General features: G+C 42.3%; 3 protein-coding genes across 3 annotated transcripts in view; 2 read left to right on the top strand and 1 right to left on the bottom strand.

Moving 5' to 3' along the window:
* Window positions 1-4,570, top strand: part of LOC310722409 (uncharacterized protein) — a 6,768-nt gene extending 2,198 nt beyond the window's left edge. The window contains exons 3-12 of the mRNA XM_083534831.1: window positions 138-230; window positions 322-414; window positions 491-640; window positions 744-836; window positions 2,435-2,518; window positions 2,610-2,702; window positions 2,786-2,929; window positions 3,365-3,448; window positions 3,579-3,665; window positions 3,959-4,570. Coding sequence (XP_083390957.1) covers window positions 138-230; window positions 322-414; window positions 491-640; window positions 744-836; window positions 2,435-2,518; window positions 2,610-2,702; window positions 2,786-2,929; window positions 3,365-3,448; window positions 3,579-3,665; window positions 3,959-4,012 — 975 coding nt within the window. The 3' untranslated portion in view covers window positions 4,013-4,570. The remainder of the gene's footprint in view (window positions 1-137; window positions 231-321; window positions 415-490; window positions 641-743; window positions 837-2,434; window positions 2,519-2,609; window positions 2,703-2,785; window positions 2,930-3,364; window positions 3,449-3,578; window positions 3,666-3,958) is intronic.
* The window catches only part of LOC310722951 (uncharacterized protein), a gene marked incomplete at its 3' end in the record, with an annotated part of 18,561 nt that extends 4,638 nt beyond the window's left edge, over window positions 1-13,923 (bottom strand). The window contains exon 1 of the mRNA XM_083535768.1: window positions 13,863-13,923. The remainder of the gene's footprint in view (window positions 1-13,862) is intronic.
* Window positions 5,581-14,514, top strand: znf512 (zinc finger protein 512). Its single transcript, XM_083534830.1, has 15 exons — window positions 5,581-6,249; window positions 7,313-7,409; window positions 7,614-7,669; window positions 8,314-8,357; window positions 8,441-8,616; window positions 9,437-9,529; window positions 9,692-9,816; window positions 10,288-10,374; window positions 10,852-10,950; window positions 11,258-11,425; window positions 11,939-12,121; window positions 12,661-12,762; window positions 12,852-12,914; window positions 13,339-13,437; window positions 13,887-14,514. The coding sequence occupies exons 2-15, from the start codon at window positions 7,346-7,348 to the stop codon at window positions 14,253-14,255; spliced, it is 1,728 nt and encodes a 575-aa protein (XP_083390956.1). The 5' UTR covers window positions 5,581-6,249; window positions 7,313-7,345; the 3' UTR covers window positions 14,256-14,514.
* Window positions 14,515-15,688: the final 1,174 nt, after the last annotated feature.

Genomic DNA, 15,688 nt, shown 5'->3' with positions numbered 1-15,688 from the left:
ATCATGTTCTTGGTGTCCATAAAACCTTCGAAGCTGCTCTGATGAGACCCGAGTCCTGGGAAAGGTTCTGAAGATGAGTATAGAAGTAAATCAAGCACTTAACAAACTGCTTTCTCTTTCTGTTTGGGACTCTGAAGGTGTTGGAGCAGATGGAGACGATGTTGGGTTCAGTGCAGCAGCTGACCGAAGAGGTCTCGGAGATAAGCAGCACCGCTGAGCAGATCAATAGTGTAAGTGAAAAAACCTTCACTTTACGTCGTTCCTTCACAGAGAATGGCGTGAGGTTTATCGTGACGATTCGGCACTTTCGCTTCGTTTCAGGAAAGGCAGCAAGAGCAGGAGGCCTACAGAATCCTCAGGGTCGAGTGTAAAGAGATGAGAAAAGCTCTGAAAAGTCGAGATAAATCATACAAGGTATGTGAACAATGATTTTTTTTTTTGGACGATCCTCAAATGTGTGCATCATCTTTTTTTTTTTTTTTTTATGCAGAGGAAATATCGGGAGGCGTTGGATACCAAGGTTCAGCTGGAGAACAAGATCTTCGACCTGGTGTCCGAGATGAACAAGGTGAACGATTTTTTGAGGCAGCTGGAGGAGGAGCTCTCGGAGTCCAATAGAACGTATAAGAAAGAACAAAAGGTCAGTGGGAAAGTCATAGAACAGTGAAGATAAGAACAAGAAAAAGATGGAACGATGGAAATACAACAAAATCCTCTTTTCTTTTTTATATTCGGTGTTTCAGGACCAAGACCCCGTACAGGACATTCACCAAAACGTGGTCTCCGATTGCAATTTAATGGAGCCTGGTCCAACTCAGAAAATCGATTTCCAAAGGGTAAGTTTTTCCATATCGTTTTTTACCTGGGTGTATATTTACTTTTTTCCAGACATAAAAAAGTTGTTGCTTGTTGAAGACGTTATCTCTTTCGAGATAACGTCAAGAATGGATTTTGTCCTGAAAGTCTTCTTTTCGAAGCGTGTCAAACACCTTCTGCGATGTAACCAGGACGATTTCTTTTGGCACACTGATTTACGAAGGTCGGTGTTTCCTGTGACTGTGCGTGCAGCCTCGTGCTGCCATCTGCTGGCGTGTCTCAAAACTACTCTCAAACTTTTTCGAACTGACGAATAAATGCACTCATTTACTCGAGCTTGAACCGTTTGCTCATGTTCAGGAGGGAGAGGAAAAAAAGACGAGGTTTTGAACAAGAGGAACTGCTTCCACAATTTAACGTAGAACCTTTTAAACGAAATGTGTTCAGAACTCAAAAACGTGTTCCGAGTTCCTACTGTTGTAATCTTTCAGATAGGCTCGGGGGTTACTGATCACAAGGCGAGGAGGTGGTCGCTTAGTGCTTAAGTCATTGGACTTTGAATTTGAGTTCAAATCCCTGCCACACCAAGCTGGGCCCCTGAGCAAGGCCCTTACCCACAATAGCTGCTCAGTTGTATATATGAGCTTAATGTAAGTCCGCCAAATGCTGTGAATGTAAGCGGGATTGCCAATCACGACATTTATTAATCCATATTTAAAAGAAGACAATTATAAATCAGTATTAAAATACGATGGACATATACACTAACTGCCAAAAGTTTTCGGACACCTTCTCATAAGGGTTTTTTTTGTGGTTAGATGTTCCACTAGATTTTGGAGTGTGTTTATGGACATTGTGTGACATTGTGTTTATCAACCACAAGGGAGTTAGTAAGGTTCTGATGTAAGAAGGTGAGGAGACCTAGGGGTGCAGTCAGGTCTTCACATCCATCCCAAAGGTGTTCAGTAGGGATGAGATCAGAGCTCTATAGCAGCAAGATCTTCCTCTTCAAATGCAATATTTTATAAGACAGTCTGGAGAAGAACCACTTACGGCAGGAAAGCTCTGGTGTCCCGATACGTCTGTCGTGTACAAACCAGTAAAAAGACTTGCAACAAATTGTGCGAAACAAAAATGGGAGAAAGATTCAGATTCTCAAAGAACAGAGAAAGACTGGAGAGAATGGAAAGATGGAAGAATTGAATTCTTTATAATCCCTAAATTAACGGCAATACGCCCAAGTGAACAGAGGCTGGGATTTTGTTGGAGGCAATTCGGAACCTTTAGAGGTTGATCGTTCCTATTTTTTCTGGGCATGGTTAAAAAACACTTAAAGTCAAGGAGTGGCAGCTGAAATTGGAAAATTATTTGGGGTGGGGTTTGGAATTTTCACTTATTACATTGTAATAAGAACCGTATAAGAAAAACAGCAATAACACGTAAATGGTTCCGGGTTCATCCTCCAACAAGAGACCAACAGTCGGGAATTGTAAATGAAATATACAAGATAGAGAGACTTCCATTGACCGTTAGACTTAATTTGGGAAGCTTTGGAGATAAGCGGATTGTATACACATACGTTGTTTTGTCTATGACTCGTCCATGCCCTGTGCTTTAGGCTTCCAAAGAAAAATCTGAAATTTACACCAAGTCCCTGTCGGAACACCGAGCCCTAATGGAAAAGTACAGCGAGTTGCGGAAGGTACGTCCTTTTCGTATACAGAAAAACTAAAAACAATTCGTTTTCCGAGACGTTATATGAAGCTGGATTCTTCTCCGTGGTTGTGTTTCAGGAGTACGAGCACGAGCGCGAGTCTCACGAAGCCCTGAAGTTGCAGTATGAACAGACGATGAAGGAATGTTCAGACCAACAGAATCCACTGACGGTGAGGTCTTTTCTTCGGAAACCGTATAGAAATGGAATAAGGTCGGAATGCGTGTGTAAGACGTGAAGCTTTGTTTGTTCCAGGGCACTCAGGACATGAAAAACAAGCGTTGTTTGGAGAAGCTAAATTCAGAGTTAAGGATCTACAAGATCAAACTGGAAGCGATGGTGCGGGAGCTGGATCGATACCTCCACGACCTAGAAGTAACGTGGGGGGTTATAAAGGAGGTACGTGAATATAACGTGTGAATACATTGTGTAAAAGAAAAACGTGAGGCGTCGTTTTGAACGTGTTTGCGTCGGTAAAAAAACGATTTATTTACGTATAATATTTAATAGATGCGCTTTACTTCTATTATTTAGAAAGTGACCAATATTTTCTGTGAAGATCGATTTCTCCTCGCTAAACTTTACATATCATAAGACTACGGAGGCCGAGGCGTGTCTTGATAGGTCACATAGAATAGAGATTGACATGGCAGAGGTAGAGCTGTGCACTGAATTGTAATGGGGGGGAATTGTATCACATCGCATCAGTAGCTGCTTCATATGTATCTTTAATGTATCGTATCGTTGGCTGTGCTTCAGTTATGGAGCTACACATCCCTAGTTCACAGCATTTACATGATACACGGGCTCACGTGTTTTTCTGACGTGTTTTAGGATATCGATCAAGCACAGGACAGTTTCAACACTCTAGAGTCGCGGTGTGACGAGACCATGAAACAGCGTGACGAGTTACTCCTGGTAAGAGGAACTCAATCAATGAACTCCTGAAGAATCTCGAATTCTAAAAGAAATAGGATTAAAGGGGCCTGGTGTGAACTTCTTCTTCTTCTTTTTCTTCTTCTTCTTTCACTACATGGCTGTGGTTTAGGAGAAAGAGCGCTTCGCTCACAGCACTCTGAAGAAGCAGGACAGCGAGATGACGGAAGCTGAAAAAGAGGGCAACAATACTCAGGATGTACGTTTTTGCCCGAAACGATTCCTGACTGCTGTAGTGTGTGTGTGTGTGGTGTGTGTGTATGTGTGGTGTGTGTGTATGTGTGTGTGTGTGTGTGTGTGTAGGTGGTAGACTGGGGCAGTGAAATAAATCCAACACCTCCGACTGGGTCACATTCGCTAAAGATTTCTTTCTTTCTTTTATCCTTATGTCCATATGTATATCTATCCATCCATCCACCCATCCATCCATCCATCCATCCATCCATCTACATGATCATGTAACTCCATTCAATCTGTGTTTTATTGTACCAGATGGATCACCTCAGTCAGGAATTTGAGGAGCTAACAGCAGGGGGCGGTGTTTAACACCTGGATACACAAAGTCAGTGACGGTGTGACCCCGTTCCTGGAAGGCTCTCCTGGTCTTCACTGGTGGTTTTCTTTTCCACTGGAGGTGGAGGGGGGTGATGTTCGGCGCTCTGCGAGCTCGGCTTCTATACCGACACGAGAAACTGAAAAGACGAATAGCAGCAGGATGAGAGAAGAGAAAAGTTCCCAAGTACCACCGCACTGATTCCCGTTCCTCTACTGCTGTTTTATTAAAAACTTCACAAAGAACTAATACCATGATTACCATCAATCAAAATATTAGTGATATCCAGACAAACCCTTATCTAGAGCAACGTACAATTATATAATTTATACAGGAGTTGAGAGTTAAGGGCCTCACTCAAGGGCCCAGTAGTGGTGGGATTTGAACTCATAACCTTCCAGTCTAAAGCCTTCACCACTGAGCAACATAGTGATGACACTCAAAGCTGATGATGGTGATGGTCTGGGTTTTTTTGGGGATAATGCTCTAATCCACATGACAAACCACATGTGCTTCTTCTCCAAGCTGCTTCCACAAAGTTGAACTCCAGACCTCATTTTCAGAACCTCATTCTCTTAATGCCTTACACAAAATCGAAATCTAGTGGATTCTGGTGGTTGGGTGTCCACAAACTTTTAGCCGTATAGTATATACGTGTACATTTATTGTAACAGCGAAAAAAAAGACGATACCGGATGATGCATTGTAAGACACAATCACAATCACTAATCACTACTGTCTCTCAACAACCAATCACTGATCATTATTTCCCCACAACGAATCACTAATCATTACTGTCTCCCAACAACCAATCACTAATCACCAATGTTTTACAGTAACCAATCACTAATCACCACTATCTCCCAACAACCAACCATTGATCACCATTTTCCCAACAACCAATCATAGTCTCCCAACCACCAATCACTAATCACCACTGACTTCACAGCTACCAATCATTAATCACCACTGACTTCACAGCAACCAATCACTAATTACTACTGTCTCTCAACAACCAATCACTGATCATTATTTTCCCACAACGAATCACTAATCACTTCTGTCTCCCAACAACCAATCACTAATCACCAATGTTTTACAGTACCCAATCACTAATCACCACTATCTCTCAACAACCAACCATTGATCACCATTTTCCCAACAACCAATCATAGTCTCCCAACCACCAATCACTAATCACCACTGACTTCACAGCAACCAATCATTAATCACTACTGTCTCTTAACAACCAATTACTGATCATTATTTCCCCACAACGAATCACTAATCACCACTGCTTCACAGTTACCAATCCCTAATCATTACTGTCTCCCAACAACCAATCACTAATCACTATTTTCCCCCTACAGCCAATCCCTGATCACCATTGTTTCTCCCACCTCTTTTATCTTTTATCTTTGAACTCCCCTCACGTGCCTTAATAATGATGCCTAAATATGGAACGCATCATGACGATAAAAATTTATATATGCAAATAAATATGTGACGTCATCCGGACCCTCTTTGAAAAAAAAAAAAAAAAACACACACACACACACACACACACACACACATTTCAGTATACGCCGTGTGCTCTCTAGTGCATGATGGTAACGTGTGATCATTTTGAGCAGGACACCATTTCCATTCCAGCAGTGCAGCTCCTGATGCTGCCATCTTTATCTTCTGCACTACAGAAGACTCTGGAGTTCACATGACATCATGCAATAGATAATGTGGAAGGCTGGTTGGTTTGCTATCGGGTATGTAAGGCTGCCTGGAGGGTCAGTCAACAGGGATTAAGAAGGTCCAGGTTTGGTTTTTGGTCTGGTTCTGGGTTTGGGTGGAGCTAAACCGGATCCTGGGCTCGGTGGTGGTGTGTTGCAGCGCACTTCGGTTTGATGGTGTTCTCTGCCCTGATCACGACCAGGAGATTGGAAGAAATGGGGGTATGAATGTAGGCAGGTGAAGAGGAGCAGATCGGTGGATGGTGTTTGGATGGTGGTTGATGTTTGGATCGAGAAGGTTTCATGTTACTGCGCAGGCGCAGACGCCGCAGCTACATTGTATCTCCGCGCTTCCGTTCTCTACGCGATCCACCCTTTTCACGTGTGTGTATATATAAAAACAATTTTTGCACGTGTTTTTATGCCACCACGTGACCTCGAGCTTAGCACGCCAACAAACAAACAAACAAACAATGTGATCCTGTCTCCGAGCACCTTTTCAGGTAAGTCATGCATGAATACTACAGGAATGCATAACATTACCCCAATACCGCTTATAAGTGGTGTGTGGTGGGTGTTGATCATAATTATTGGCACCCCTTGGGTAACGTTATGGGGAGGGGGGGGGGGTGCTTAGTTCACTAGCTTCACCTCAATCTGGTTGTTTTTCATGAACACATCTTCTCTTGTGATGCTTGAGTAGGTCCTCCAGGATCCCAAGGTTTCCGTAAAGTCGAAACCGAAGATGACCACCTCAAGATCTAGGTTCTCTTTTCGATGCCCGTTGATGTAATATCTGTCTGGGCGTCTGTAGGACATCCCGAGGATGCTCAGCGTGGATTCAGATCTGGAGATCTGGCCCAGTTGAGATTGACATCATGCTGGGTTGTAGTCGTTATATAGAGTTGATATGGTGTAAGAAGTCCAAACGTTGCTGATTTAGGAACTGAGGAACCCTTTTTGTGGTCATGATAGACTCCGATTCCGAGTCTGCTCTGATAGAAGAGGAACCCAATGTGGTGTTCGGCTGTTGTAGGACATTGACCTCTAACGTGTAGAGTGTTCTGAGATGCTCTTGGATTATTGGAGATACTGTAGACGTTCTGTCAGCCTCAGCCATTCTCCACTTCAGGTGTTTTCCACCAGCAGAAGATTTACTCGGACAAAAGTATGTGGACACCCGACCATAAGATTGAGCATCCCGTTCCATATAATGAGCTCCACTCTTCAGATGTTCCACTGGATTTTGTGGAGATTCTTTTTTTTTTTAATTTGTGAGATTTCATTCACCAAAACAAGTGTTAGAAAAGTCAGTTATTGATGTAGGTGAAGAAGTGAGAAGCCTGGGGTGTGTTCCAATTGATCCCAACAGGTTTTAATATAGTAGGGCAATATCTCAAGATCTCTAACCCATACAAAGCAGATCTTCATAAAGCTGGCTTTTAGAGGTTTGGGTATTCTAGAAAAGGCAGGTGTCCAAATACTTTTGTATATTTAGTCTGGATGAAAAAAGAAGGTTGTGTTGAGAATTGATCGTTGTTGTTTCGACGTTTGTGTTTATCCCAGTGTTGAACGTGAAGCAAGCACACGCATGGGAACATGTCTGTCATATACATGTCCAACAAGAGGAAGATCTCAAGGCCGGAAAAAAAGCCTCAAACAGGTACCCTTCTCATACACTCTATGGCCAAAAGTATGTGGACACCTGAGCGTCACAAACAAACATTGTATATAATGTGTGCTTTCATGTTTAGTAAGTGTTTGGAGAGGAACATCATGTTCTTGGGTGTCCACATACTTTTGATTAAAACGCAATAAGGTACAACCTGATATAAAAGTACTTGGTTGTTTTTTAATGTTTCGTCAGGAGACCCGAAAATAATGGAGAAAGTGGTTGCGGTATGTAGCGGGGTTTCCTCCACGGTAAGTTTTTTTTGAACATCCAATTCCACATTTAGTCCTTAAAATGCTTCACTAGATATTGTGGAGATGTGTGAGATCTCATTCAGCCTCAAAGGTTTTAGAAAAAGTCAGGTACTGATGTAGGTGAGGAAGTGAGAAGACCTGGGGTGGTGTTTCAATTCATCCCAAAGATGTTTAGTAGCTTAAAAGCAGGCCACTCAAGATTTTCCACTCCTACACATGAAAACCATACCTTCATGCAGCTTTATGCTGGAACAGGTTCTGAGGGAGTGAGGAGGCCTGGGGTGGTGTTTCAATTCATCCCCAAGGTGTTCAATAGCTCAATAGCTGCTTACTCAAGATCTTTCACTCCAACTCATGTAAAGTGTATCTTCACAGAGCTGGATTTGTGCACAGGAGCATGGTTACACTTGGGTTCTCCTAGTTCGAGTGACAGGAACATTCCATTCTAGCGCTCCCAAAGAAGTCATGTACGATTGTGTGTCTTCAATTTCGCTGTCAAAGTTTACAGAAGAAACATATGGCGGGAAAAGTCGAGTGTCCCGATACTTTTGTCTGTATCATGTATCGTGATCCTTTAACAATTATTACTTCGATTTTCTGGAATATCGGTTCTGACATTATCCTCATTTCTTGTATCTCAGAACGAATCCGCAGGCCTGATAAAGAGAACGTATGGCAGGAAAAAGTGCGTAAAATCACGTTTTTATTCATTCTAACGCTTTGAAGAGAAAAAAAGGATCGTAACGCGCTTGCGATGTGTCGTTCCAGGTATCAAGATCTGCACCCGGTATCCAAGGATCCTCCCGTGGACGGGTCTTCGTGCACTTCGGTGGTCCGTGCTAATGCGGTGAATGACTCGAAAGTGCAGAAAGTGGCGTGCGATCCTCCCGCGTGCAGGACGAAGGACAAAGGCGGGCCTGCCTCGGAGATTATGAGGAAAAGAGGTGAGCTGGAGATGGATGAAAAAACTTACGACGGTGTGCAATTCAATATGGTGCGGATCGTTTATTTCTTTGGTTCGGACCATCAACAATTGACTTTTAACCCATGGCGTTTTCACAAACGTGAAAAAAATGAAATCGAACCAGACGATTCTTTTCCTGTTGTGTCTGCAGGAAGTTACAGCTCTACCTCTGCCAGGTTAATCTGTATTCTATGTGAGAAAAAACGCTCCAGAAACGAGGAGAAATCGATCTACACGGAAAATATTGTCACAGATCTACTAATAACAATCCATTCAACGCAATCTTCTCTGCATGATCCGACGTCCTGCATGCAACCGCATTCTAATCCACACGTGTCTAAGCATACGCCATATGCGCAAAAGTTTGCGGATAACTGACCATAAGATTGCTACGTACTTTGAGCATCTCATTCCACAATGTGTCTTTTATAAGAACCTTCACACTTCTGGGAAGATGTTCCACTAGATTTTGTGGAGATTTGTAAGATCTCATTCAGCCACCAGGTTGTTCATAGAGGAAGTGAGGAGACCAACGCCAACCATCCTTGAAGTGTTCAATAGGGTTAGAGCTCTACAGCAGGCCACTCAAGATCTTCCACTTCCACATGCTGGAGTTACAGGTTTGGGTTTCCCTTATTGGGAATGGAAAAGTGAGGTGTGGAAATACTTTTGGTCGTCTAGACTCTACACATCGTGTGGACTTGGTTAAAAAGTGGTTTTCACCCACAGTTTTGGTAGAAAACGCCTCGTTTTTTTTTCTCAGACCCGATCATTGATCTGACGATTGGTCTCCCTTACAGTTCCCGTCATAGTTCCTGTGGTGCAGTTCGCTCAGACACGGAGCCCTCAGGCAAACATCTGCGTGAAAAAGGAGACACCAAGTTATCCTCCAGGTACTCTAAAATTAATCATTATGACCCTTTTCGCTTTCCAGTTCATCTGATGCAATCGAAGCATGGCTGTATACCCGATACCTTACAGATTTCCACGTTTTATTATTCCTACACACGTGCATTTAATTACGCCGCGGTGACGTTATGTTTGTGTTTTGGCAGGAAGTCAAGAGGAAACTTGGCAGCTGCAGATCCTAGCAAAAGGCCGAGTGACTTGCCCCAAGTGTAAACGTGTGGGAAGGAAAACGGTGGAAGGTCTGAAAAAGCACATGGTGGCCTGCAAACTGGTAAATGCACCTAATATTCTTCAAGATTTTTGACGTTTACGCATAGTGTGTGGCCAAAAGTATTGGGACGCCTGGCAGGTTATTTGTGGCAAGGAACTCCAGAACTTTCGGAATCCAATGCTTTAACGACTCCTATTCAATACCTTTGGAACCAATTGGAACGTCTCCCAAGGAATGGAAGATCTTGAGTGGCCCGTTTGCTCCAGATTTGGATTGGAGATTTGGAGCGCCACCCCATTCCTCCTCACATTCATTAGTACCTGACTTTACACACACCCTTGTGGATGAACGAAATCTCACAAATTGCCACAAAATCTAGTGGAACGTCTTCCCAGAAGAGACGATTGGAGACTAAATGTGGAGAAGTCAATAGCAATCTAAAGGTCGGGTGTCCGCAAACTTTTGGCCATATAGTGTATGTTTAGCCGTAGCCAAAATTGTCCCGTCACTGACTTTGTGCTTTTATTTTAGCCCGTATTTAAATGTACACATTGCGGAAAACAGCTAAAGACGTCAACTGGGATGAAGTACCACCTCATGGCGGACCACAATAAACTGGTATGTCGTTTATGTCATTTCTTTTAACTGTGACAAGAATTAATCAGGAACTGATGTAAGTGAGGAGATCTGGAGTGGTGTTCCGATTCGTCCCGACAGTCTTCGATAGGGTATGAGCTCTGGGGGGGGGGGGGGGGGGGGCTACTCAAGATCTTGCAGATGTTCACGGAGCTCAAATTGTCTCGTGCTGGAACGGGTTTGGTTTCCTAGCTCCGATTAATGGAAAAATTTCATTCTACACCATCCAAAGACATCCTGTACAATTTTGTAGCATGACTCTGAGGTAAAATTTTGTTGAAGAAGCAAATATGGGTGGAAAAGTCAGGCCAAATACTTTTGGTCGTTTTTCCCAAGCTTAAATTTAATCCTTCATCTTCCAGATTATGCTCATGGTAATAAGTTCTAATGATCAGCACGATGATGCGGTTAAATTACGAGTAAATCTACAGTCTAAACGTGATGTCGTACATGCTTTAGCCCAACCCGGACGACGGACACGGACTGGACGATCATGCGGTGAAGGAAAAACTGAGAAAAGTGCTGAAAAGGTTGGGGAAATTGAAATGTTCCAAAGAGGTATGTGTACACATCTTAAGGCAGCTACGAGGTGGCATCAAAAAGTTTCACCTTCAAAATAGTCCCCTTGCACAGCAATACAGGTCTCCAGGCGTTCTTCTGGATCGTTGTATAAACGAAGGCTAAAAAAAGTCGGAGCTATTCTCGAAACTTTTTGATGCCACCTCGTACACACCAGCAGGGTGTGAAGAACCTGTATGATGAATAGCGCTGATAGAAAAATCGCACTTCGTTATTTCCCAAACATCTTCAATGCTTCATGGTTTTAAGTGTGAATATCTTATAAGTGTTTCTTGTTTTCTTTTAGGGCTGTACTGGCAGCTTCACCAGTATAATGGGCTACGTTTATCACATGAAAAAATGCGGCAAGGCCGAATCCGAGCTGGAGAAACTTCTAATTAACTGTAAGCACTGTGGAAAGCCGTATCGCTCCAGAGCAGGCCTGGAGTACCATCTCAAATCTGAGCATGGGCCGGTGAGCACTGAATATAATATATAGAATATACATATGGAGGCAAAGCATTCCACATGTAGTCTCCATTCTCCTCAGGGAAGATGCTTCCACTAGATTTTGTGGAGATTTCCGCGATTTCATTTAGCCACAAGGGCGTTGGGAAAGTCAGGTACTGGTGTAAGTGAGGAACTGCGGAGGCCTGGGGTGTTCAGTAAGGCTTTTAGCTTTGTAGCAGGCCACTCAAGATCTTCCACACATATCCAACCAATGTAAAGCAGATTTTCATTGAGGGGGCTTTGTGCACAAGGGTATTGTCATGCTGGAACAGGCTAGGCGTTCATGTCAAAAATCGATTGGCGTCAAAATAAAGAGGCAATTGGTCGCAAGTTGTTGGGGCTGATTTTACAGAATGAATAAGATTAATCACAGTGAGTCATTTTAGGTCTTCGAAATGCTGCAGGTAAAAGAAAATATAAAGAAAATATGTCAAAATGTAATTGAAATCCTTTTTTTTTATTTTTTATTTTTTTATAGGCACCTCAACCAACTGAAACAAATGGCCAAACAGAACCCATGGAATGTGAATCCAGCGGCAGGGCCAAACGCACCTCTGCCCAGGTGGCCATTTTCCATCTGCGTGAAATCGCCAATCAGGAGCTGTTCAAGGAGTGGCCTAAGAGAAAGGTGCAGCGAGACCTGGTACCTGACGACCGGAAGGTACTTTATCCATATTGCGTTCGTAAGAGGTCGACCGATTTAATCGGTTTTGCCGATTAATCAGCACGGATAGTTGATTGCTGGAATGATAGTTTTTCCGGGTTGCGTTATACAGTACGAGAGCGGCCTCTATAGGCGAATCGCTGACACCACGTGTTGGTTGACCTTTAATATCCATTGAATCAGATTCATTGTTGCAAATGAATCAGGAAAAGAAAGGAAAAGTTGACCATAAGATTGCTATGTGATTCTTTTCGAGAATCCCATTCCACATTAAATCCCTTTCTATTGTTATAATGAGATGTTCCTCTAGATTCTTGAGTGTGCCTTGTGAAGATTCAGCCAGAAGAATGGTACTGATGGAAGTGAGGAGGCCGGGAGTGTTGTTCCAATTCATCACAAAGTTGTTCTATAGAGTTCAAACTCTATAGTGGAAGATCCTCCAGTCATGCTGGAACAAGTTTTATGGATCCTGATGAAGCCATTCATCTTTGACTGACCATACCATTGTTTTGATTTGTTCACTGCTCTGATCTCAGCTACGTTATTCCCGTCCCGGATTACCGGCCTTCAGCCAGGAGGTCTTGCGAAAGTGGAAGAACGAAGTGAAACTGAACAGGAAAATGCAGTGTCCCAACAAGGTCTGAACAAGACATTGTGGGTTTTTTCTTTTCTTTTTTTCTCCTGTGTCCATAGTTGATATTGAAGTTTTATTTCTGTTCCTCTGTAGGGTTGCGGTTGTTACTACACTAGTGTTTCAGGTCTGAAGGCTCATTTGGGACTCTGCACCTTGGTAAGAATTCTCTTTCTTTTTTTTTTTTCTCTCCATACAGTGGAGCTCATTTTAGTTCCTAACTGGCCATTCAATGGGAAATGTCTTCAAAATAATGCACTGAAATCCTATTTACATTGTAAACAATCCTATTTGGTGTAATTTTTTATCGAATTTGGGGGAAAAAAAACGTTATAAAGTTTTTTTGGTCAAAAGTATTTGGACACCTGACCATCAGATGCTATGTGTTTTTTTTTTTGTTTTTTTTTTAAGTCCCTTTATAATGAGCTCCACTCTTCTGGGAAGATGTTTCACTAAGTTTTGTGGAGATTTGTGAGCTCATTTCCTAAGCGCCGTTAGCACGTTGAGGTTCAAAGTAATATGTATTTATTATAATATAATAATATAAATAAATATCTATTTTTTTTTCTTTCTTTCTTTGTAGGGCAACTTTCATGCTGGGAAATTTACATGCCTGATATGTAAGAAGGAGTTCAACTCTGAGAGTGGAGTGAAATACCACATCAACTCTGTTCATTCGCAGGTAAAAGGAACGTAATGAGTCAAAAAATAAAATAAAATACACCGTATGGACAAAGGTTTTTGGACACCTGATCACTTGAGAATCCCATTCCACATTTAGACTCCATTTGCTTCTGTAATGAGCTCCAGTCTTCTAAGAAGACGTTCCACCAGATTTGATGGAGATTCATGGACATACAGCTGAAAAGGGCGTTAGGAGGTACTGATGTAGGTGTGGAAGTGAGGATGCTTGAGGTGTGTTCCAAGTCAGGCCTTTGGTGTGTTCCAATTCATTCCACTCAAGACCTTCCACCATATCCAACCCATGTACATATAAGTGGAAAAAGTCAGGTGTCCCAATACTTTTGCTCATATCATGTATGTATTTTCCATAAACAATCATTATTCGACTTGTTTGCTAAGTAGCCACCTGAACATGAGTCTTACCTGAAAAGCTTGTCTTGTGGCCAGGACTGGTTTGTGGTTACCTCCAAGGCTAAGAGTTTCACCGCCACCAAAAAGCTCAAGCCAAAGAAACTCCACCTGCCAAACCCAGCTCTCCTCCACCACCAAGGACCATGCACCCGGCAGAAAACCCATCAGGCTTCATCAGACGCCACGACCAGCCAGTCGGTGTTCCCAGGAACGTCGGAAAGGAAAGCGAAAAACGAAAGAAAGAGCAGGAGAGTGCAGGACAAAGAGGGCAGTGAAAGCCAGAGCAGTAGCGGTGAAAGCGAGAGCTCCAGCAGCGAGTCGGATCAAGAGGTTCCAGAAAACGAGACCTGGAAGCTAAACAAGCCCAGCAAACCTCAGAATGTCAAAACTAAGAATGACCACTAAACCTTGTGTCATTTTGAATCCATTTTGACCCAATCATGTGTTGAGACAAGTGGTAGCCGGAGGTAACTACATTTACTGTTTAGCCATTGATTTTACCCCAATTTAGAAAAAACGGATGCGTGGAAATGCAAATTTTATAAACCCATATTTTACGATGCCCTCCCTCTTGTCTTGTGAGCCATAAAAAAAAAACAAGATGGCAACTTGTGTGGTGGTCCGTAATTATAAAAAAGTTAATTCGGTATAATAATTATAATAACATATACATAATAAGGTATATGTCGCTTTTGTTAGGGGCGTCTGTTTTTAGGTAGGCGGTAGCTCTTATAGGAAGGTTGTGAGTTCAAATCCCAGCACCACCTAGCCAACACTGCTAACGCTGCAAGGCTAATGTCCAACACATCTATATTTCCCTTCGTTTTGTAGCCCCTCCCCCCAGGTTGTTTCCCGCCCCCAATTCTCCAGGTTGAATGCATTATTTTTAATAATTATGTTTTATCGTCTCGTTTTTTTTTTTTAAAGCGCTGCATGTAGTGTTCTCCATGTGCGTGTTAGAGTGACTAGCATCGGCGCGTACCCGACGTTTTAGCTTCGAACGTGTGCTCTCGTCCTCGTGCACGTCCCTCAGAAGGCTGCAGATTCGCACGTGAGGAATAATAGAGTGCTACAATATTGTATCGTAGAGTTTATTTATATGGGCATTGTGAGGGGTTACTAGAGTTCGTTCCGGTCCATCTTTTTATTACCGTGTCCGATTCGAGTGCTACGTGTCCAAATAACGATTCTCGTGGGTTTTTTTTATACGCAACCTTTTTTTTTTTTTTTTTTTTTAATATTCGACTGTAAAACGTCTGCATAGACTTTGTTAAAGTACTTTGTTAAGTAAATCTGTATACAATAAAATAAAGTGTATAAAAAACAAAAAAATCCTTGAGACTTTGAAGACGTGATTGGTGTATGGTTTTATTTATTAGAATCTTTGATATGGTGCTGTGTAAAATTAAACGTACCCCATATGGACAAATTTGTGCAGACACCCGACCATGATGTTCCTATGTGCTGCTTTTTGACCATCAAATTTCACATTTAGTGTCCATTTGCTGCTACTGGTGTAGGTGAGGAAGGAAGAAGGCTTGGTGGTAAGATCTCAATTTATACTGACGTATACATTCTATGGATTGAAGATCTTTTAAAGTTGTGAAACGGAGAGAATGGACTGTTGGGAATGATTTTAATACGTAAAATCCATGGACACGAAAATGGGTTTGACCAATTTTTATTAAAAAATATCTACAAATAAATATAGACGGCCGAACCTAAAACCAACTCAATACACACATTCACAGCGTCCTTTTCTTTACTCGGATATATTAATAAAAAATAATAATCACATTTGTTATTTCTCAAATCAAGCATTAAAATTCGCCGTGGTG

Source organism: Silurus aristotelis, assembly GCF_946808225.1.
Source record: "Silurus aristotelis genome assembly, chromosome: 29".
In the NCBI taxonomy this organism is placed as follows: domain Eukaryota; kingdom Metazoa; phylum Chordata; class Actinopteri; order Siluriformes; family Siluridae; genus Silurus; species Silurus aristotelis.
This window is presented reverse-complemented; position numbering and strand designations above follow the sequence as displayed.

What these genes read in the sequence shown, in the direction of transcription:
- znf512 (XM_083534830.1), top strand. Translation starts at nt 7,346, where the DNA reads ATGTCTGTCATATACATGTCCAACAAGAGGAAGATCTCAAGGCCGGAA. An exon ending in GGAGATTATGAGGAAAAGAG is followed by an intron (nt 8,617 to 9,436) that starts GTGAGCTGGAGA and finishes TCTCCCTTACAG; the next exon opens with TTCCCGTCATAGTTCCTGTG. An exon ending in TCAACTCTGTTCATTCGCAG is followed by an intron (nt 13,438 to 13,886) that starts GTAAAAGGAACG and finishes TCTTGTGGCCAG; the next exon opens with GACTGGTTTGTGGTTACCTC.